At 37.9% G+C, this 6,551-nt stretch overlaps 1 protein-coding gene across 2 annotated transcripts; it reads right to left on the bottom strand.

Moving 5' to 3' along the window:
- Window positions 1-562: 562 nt before the first annotated feature.
- LOC112165635 (probable ubiquitin-conjugating enzyme E2 26) lies at window positions 563-6,066 on the bottom strand. 2 transcript variants are annotated; one of them, XM_024302224.2, is made up of 8 exons: window positions 5,900-6,036; window positions 5,070-5,560; window positions 4,107-4,244; window positions 2,929-3,981; window positions 2,772-2,835; window positions 2,382-2,521; window positions 1,992-2,303; window positions 563-1,286 (listed from the first exon to the last, which is right to left on the bottom strand). In XM_024302224.2, exons 3-8 carry the CDS (start codon window positions 4,191-4,193, stop codon window positions 978-980), a joined length of 1,965 nt encoding a protein of 654 aa, XP_024157992.1. In that variant the 5' UTR covers window positions 4,194-4,244; window positions 5,070-5,560; window positions 5,900-6,036; the 3' UTR covers window positions 563-977. The 2 variants fall into 2 exon arrangements, with proteins under 2 accessions (XP_024157992.1, XP_024157991.2); XM_024302223.2 differs by lacking the exon at window positions 5,070-5,560 and having other exon boundaries at window positions 5,900-6,066.
- Window positions 6,067-6,551: the final 485 nt, after the last annotated feature.

The raw sequence follows: 6,551 nt of genomic DNA, 5'->3' as shown, positions 1-6,551 counted from the left end.
AAGAAATGTAATTGATTTATTTTATTTGGTAAATAGTAAGTAATTAATCTACTACAAAAACGTAAAGCAATAAATGAATAAGTTATTACTTTCTACTGAATGGTCTAGTCTTATGTACCAGGTGGTACTTCCACAACTTCTTGTCTATATTTGAATAGTAGCGGAGAGGTATGTAATGGCCGTTCTAGCTTGAGTATTTTAATGACAATCATTGATGAATTGATTCAAAAAAAAAAAAAAACTTACTTTCTGGTTGAAGTAATTTTAATTCCATGTCATTTGTTGAAGTTAATTTAATTCCATGTCATTGCCACATCATGTGAGGATTAATCAAGAGGTCAAGACCATTGAACTTAGATCTAATGATTATAAGGAAGCGTTAAAACTTATGTAAAATAATGATCCAGACCCATATATTTGTATCGCCAAACTACATATTCCAATTCTACAGATTTTATTCCCAAAGAACAGTCGCATAATACAAAATACCCAAGCACGAGAAACTAGAGCATATGAGAAACTCTCTATATTCAGCACCATAAATCCCCACATAGCCGATTGATGTACAACTTGGAGTAATGGTTACGAATTTATGATAAACAAGAGGTTTCTGAAACTAACTCATGCTCTAACATGGTCACTTTAAGCAATCCCGTCCATAATGGCATTGAAGAAAACATATGTACGCACAGGGAACTGAAAGTGCTATAAAAATTCTAATGCCTCTTGAAGCACCATAAACTACTTATATTGTTGTCAGTTCAGAAACCTACCAAGGGAACTTCAAAATCTGAAATTAACCTGTCCGTCCTATTTTGGATAGGAAACCTGTCCGTCCTATGGTCCTAACCACTAATGCTAAGAAGGTTCAAAGGAGAGGATGCCAAAGAGTCAAAAATATATAAGAAAGGAATCGAAGTCCGCATCTCTCAGATAGATGAGATGTTCAATCAGTTGTCAAATCATTTTTTTTTTTTTCAACATGAAACCATTGATGTTGCAGCCTGCGGCATACTACCAATCTGCTCGTTCCCATTTACAGCTGCTGATACATATTTCTCGCAATCCTTGACACCTATATGTGTAAACTCTTTGACAAGCATCGGCATGTGCCCTGCTAAAGAATCCTTAAACCGCTGAGAACAACTCTTGTCACCCTCATCAACATCCTGAACCCCACCTTTGACCAGACATCCCACTTGAGCACCATCCATGTATGCTTTACATGCCACCAGGATGTCATGAGCACGATCCCGGAAATGCCCCACAACAAAATCCTCAAAATGCTGCATCCAAATATAAGTTATATTAGGGCTCAACTTTTAAGAATGATATCCACCATATTATGTAGCCAGCTGAACCAACACAGCATGTTTGGACTGCCATAATGTGTCATAATGATCAACAAATACAACTGCGAATAAACCCTATATAAACTGGCCAAAAAAGAGAGGAAAAGCCATATATTGTATGTTCAGAGTCTTTGCATATATAGTTAACAACATTAACCACTTAAATCATTTTGTTAAACAATAAACTGCTTATTTCATTTGTGTAAACAATAAACTATAGGGGCTAGACACACACACACACCCCTGTGTGTGTAGATAAAAACAACTTTCTTATGAAAAACCATCAGAACTGATTGGCTGTGCATCATGAATTCGTAATTCATCCTGCACACTTACGATAAGGTGATGAGGATCTTCATTCAGAATAGATGAGTCTAAAATTTGTGTCTCTCTCTGTTTAGCACATTAACTCCAAAAAAAAAAAAAATTGATTCCCTTGCAAATCACCAGAAAGAGTAATATGATGAATTTGGAATGAACTAGAAACTTCAGTGTAAAATTGATTCCTTCACAAACAATATTAGCATTTAGAGAAACTAAAGACGAAAAGTGTCCGTTTAATACTTCAGGAAACTAGGCACACAATCAAATGTTTGATTATATATATTGATACACTTGGACCATGATAACAAATCTTACCTTTGGAGGCCTCCTCATCATGTATACCATCGTTGTTAAAGATAGGAGGAAGGTATCCTCATTATACTGCTGGGACCTTGTTTCACCAGCTGCTGAACCATTCATAGATGCATATCCAGGCTCATTAAAGTAGGGCTTTGTATTCAAGATCAGCCCTTGTATGGACACTAAGACTTGTAGAATGGTGGACACACCCGGGATCCACATCTCTTTTGAGTTCCCAGACCAGGTGTTGAGAAGGCTGAGGCATACTTTTCCACAACCATACAAATTTGGATTTAGTCGAAGGCCACCCGAGTGGTAGTGGACATGCTAGCATTACCAAGGCCCAAGTCAGACCCATGATGTATGTATATATAATTTCATGCCAGAAAAATAACAATTACATACCGGTGGCACATTGGGGTAACCACTGGGGAAGGAAACATCAAAGAAAAAGAGACCATCATGGTAAGGAGTACCCTCAGCTCCAACAATTACAGCTCTCAAAAGATCCATCCTTGTCTCATAGACTCTAACAAATACTGTGTCTGTAAATTTGAAAAACAAGGAGGAGGTTCAGGGTTCAAATATAATTCACTTCATACACTTACTTAGCAGAAGGTTCCGCAACATAGTTTCTATTGTTTGTCCAACATCTATACTCCAGATGTTATAATTTCCCAATAGTCCGTATTTTCAAAAGTAATTTTTAAAAAGTGTACACATAAAAGCACATAGGCAGTGAATGGAAAATCTTATTACCACTACCATGACATGAAAATATGCACAAGGGCTCACCAGGCAAATCTTTCTCCAGGCTCTTCCACTCTTCCTGAATTCTCTTTGCCCAGTTCTTTGGTGGCTTCAGGAAGAATAATAGCAAAATAGCGTCAGATTTAAAATTGAAAATGTACCAAAAGAAAAACTAAGACATGCAAGAATTGTCTTAACTCACCTGAGTCATTGAATTACCATTGAGTGTACCAGAGAGTATATAGTGATGGTCTGAATGATCTTCAACTGTATCAAATTGTTTAAAACCCTTGTACTTCTGCATAATTTCATCTATTTCCTTGCTAGACAATTGTCTAGCAGGGGTTGTTGAAAGGCTTGCAGCAGTGACATTGTGTTGAGTTTGGGAAACACCCTTAACCCAAGGGATACCTACTAACTCTCCAGGAGGGTATATGGAACCAATTGGACCGTAGAAACTTGAATGATTTGGTTTAGCACTAATTGCTGACAAAGAATCTGACAACCAGGGTGACTGTAATCCATGAGGATAAATTGGACTGTAGGGTAAATTATGTCCAAAAAAAGATGTCTCGGCTCCAGTATCGAACTTCATTGCATCATAATTAGTCGAACTACTTGAAGAAAATAGCTTCTTTTTACGCTGCAAAGCTCCTAAGAGCCTTTGAGATTTTGATGGTTCTGCTCCAACTGGGAGACTAGGAGCACTAACTTGGGGATGTGAAGCAGATTGTTTCTTTCTGCTTCTAGCAGCTTTTGGAAGTTTCCAAGATGACTGGTACTGTCCATTTGGGTGACCGATACTGTCTGTTTGGGTCTTCAAGCTTGAACTACCCACAACGGTTGGCTTAAAGTTGAAACTAGGAGGATCTGTCCAGGGAAACAGCTCATTTCCATGGAGGCCAACATAATCTGATTTCATTTGATACCTTGTATCAACAGAACTACTTCCAGAAACTGAACTTACATTACTTTTAGGAGGATCTGACAACCAAGGAATATGAGGGACAGGCGCCTCTACTCCAGGAGGAATACCCACATTATCGAAATGGGATTGCAAGAAGGCATAATCAAACTCTTCAAAACAAGTATCAGTACAGTCATCAACATCGTCAGCAGATGCATCAGAATTGGGACCATCCAAGTCAATAAAGTGATTTGATGCTGGGGCGACATCCTTAGCAATTTCAATTCCACTGACTGAGCCAAGGGTTTCCATACCAGAAGAACCAACAGAAGTATGGAGGACAGCTTCCTGAAAGTAATAGTAATTATATAAAGTAAATACACTTGAGAATGATATAGCTGCACAAAATATCTATCGCATAGCAAAAAGTTAGCAGTCAACAGCAAGAATCCCATTTCCAACTAAGCATAAACCTTTGATTGATGAATATGGTAACCATCTGAAGAATTTTCCACTGCCTTTCCTTTGATACTTCTGTCAATTTTCTCATAAATAAACATTGCAGCAGCAGAATCATCTTTGTCCAATTCAATCACATCCTGCAAATTCACCTGAGAAAAGAAATAAACCAATATACACTGTTCAGTTGATTAGGAAAAATTACCAAAAGAGCAATAAAAAAAGAAAGAAATAAAACATATCAACAAATGGAGGCAGCCATGAAATATCATGTCCAGGAGTATAAACCAAGGGCAAGGTCAATGAGTTAGTAAAACAAGAGACCAAGAGAACAACATATAAATAGGACATGTAGGTATTTAGGAGGGAATCAACCTCCTCACTATCTAACGATAATCCCACTTATCTGAAACAAAAGCAAAAACAATAAATGCTTGTCAAGCTTGAAAAAGAAAAAATACATATGACAGATGTTAGTCATTCTCTAAATCCAAATATAATGACGGTTTTATATGCTACAAGATAGTAAAGTTTGTTATACTAAATAACAAAAGAGACCCAACAGTCTCATGTCAAAAGCTGATAAAACACAAAAAACACCAACTATTGTAAAGATGCCAAGCATTAGGGATAGGTCAACTATTGTATGGTATCACACTGCAGGGTGTACATGACCTTACAGAATCTCACATTGAGAATTGTAAGCCATGAATACAATAAATGAGATTTTGGGTCTCTCCACACACTATCAGCTGGTTTTGGATTGGATACCCTAAATCTAACATATATAACCAAGAAAATTTACATTCACCTTAAAAACAGGAAAGCGCTAGTACATGTCAAGCACCATCCAAAGAAAAGTTAAAACAATTAAGTATCAACAGATTGATAGACAGTTTAGAAAAGATGTCATTATGCATACAGGACAGTCCAGACTCATTTAAATATCAAAGCAACTCACAGTAATAGAAACTTACTTTGTTGTATAACAGACAGATTGGCAACACGCATGGAGGTTCAATGCTTCTAAGAGGGGAAAACTAACCATATCGGGAAATTGTCTGACAATATAAACAGCACTGGGTGTAGGAAATGTGTTGTAGACATTGTTCTACCAATAGCCAAAACAGTCACAAAAATGGGAAGATATCGCATTCACAGTATTGGAATGATGACTTTAGAGAAAAGAGGGCAACCATGTTTCAGCCCTCCTCTCAAAACCTCCCTTTGCAGTCGACACATTCTAACTAACTCGCCATTTTACCTATTTTCTTTCTCTACAAAAAGACAAGAACTGCCAAATTCATTGACAAAACCGTGCTCCCAATTCAAAGCACAGTTGCAGTTTCCCAAGAAATCACTATCTGGGTCGCTTAATGAACCATCTGTTCTAACGATACAATCACCTCATGATTGATTGATACTCCAATTTCAACAACACTTCATCTATACACAAGCAGACTCCTCACTGCCATAGACAACCACACCACTCATCTCATAACATTGCACAACATACTCCACTATGTATACCAAGCACACAAAACCAAAGCCCAATTCTTTTTGCTCAAATCCCCAAACCAAGTTTGATCAGAACCAAAACAAAACCCATCACCATTACCCAATTCAATACCAATCAAAAACAGCAACTCGATCATTCAAAAAAGACCATCAGAACACTGATTTCACTACAGCCACATGATCGGGTCCGATCAAAATTCCAAATTCAAACAAAAAGACTGAAACTTTGATTTTGCCATTCAAAAAAGAAAAGAAAAAAAAGAAAAAGAGAAACAGCGTACGACCGAACCTCCTTGTTCTTTCGCAATTTCCGAGAGCAAGAAACCGGAGCGGCGACCTCGACAACGTCGTCGGTATCCATGCCGGAATGAGCTCGCTTGTTACTGTTTTGGACCGCAAGAAAGTGAAAGTGAAAGGAAAGTCAGGGAACGCAAGAACAAGAAGAAAGAGAGACAGTCTTGTAGTTTTCGAAACTTCGATTTAAATAAGAAAATGAGAGAGAGAGAGAGAGAGAGAGAGAGCAAAAAAAGAGACTTAGAATTCTCGGGTGCGTAGTTTAGCCGCGGCTCCATTATTGAACCGGCTTCGTCTTCTTGTTTGGTTTTCAGAGAGAGAAGGGGGGGGGGGGGGCAGCTGAGCCGATCAGTGATGGAATCGGCTGAGCAAAGAACCGGGGTTTTTTTTTTTTTTTTTTTTTTTGGGTTGGTGGAAATGTGGATTTTTATAGGATGCTCGTCATAGATGTCATTATAAATGACGACAGCAAAGGGAGTGTTACTTTTCTTAAATACAACGCTGTAAAAAACCCACCGCCCATTAAAGTCCAGAGAAAAGTCCAAAAGTGCACAGTCTGATCATATCTCCTGTAAACTGGTGCGTACTAAGTTGGGGGATTGGGATAAGGTTTTTGCTTGTTTTGGCAATTTTAATGATATTGATGG

This window comes from Rosa chinensis, chromosome 5 (assembly GCF_002994745.2).
Source record: "Rosa chinensis cultivar Old Blush chromosome 5, RchiOBHm-V2, whole genome shotgun sequence".
NCBI classification, from domain to species: Eukaryota; Viridiplantae; Streptophyta; class Magnoliopsida; order Rosales; family Rosaceae; genus Rosa; species Rosa chinensis.
Note: the sequence above shows the minus strand (reverse complement) of the source record. Positions and strands in the feature narration are given on the sequence as shown.

Coding starts and splice junctions, on each gene's coding strand:
- LOC112165635 (XM_024302223.2), bottom strand. CDS start 5,971: ATGGATACCGACGACGTTGTCGAGGTCGCCGCTCCGGTTTCTTGCTCT. Junction 2,836..2,928: donor ATGGTAATTCAATGACTCAG/GTGAGTTAAGAC, acceptor TTCTTCCTGAAG/CCACCAAAGAACTGGGCAAA. Junction 2,522..2,771: donor CCTGGAGAAAGATTTGCCTG/GTGAGCCCTTGT, acceptor TCAAATTTACAG/ACACAGTATTTGTTAGAGTC.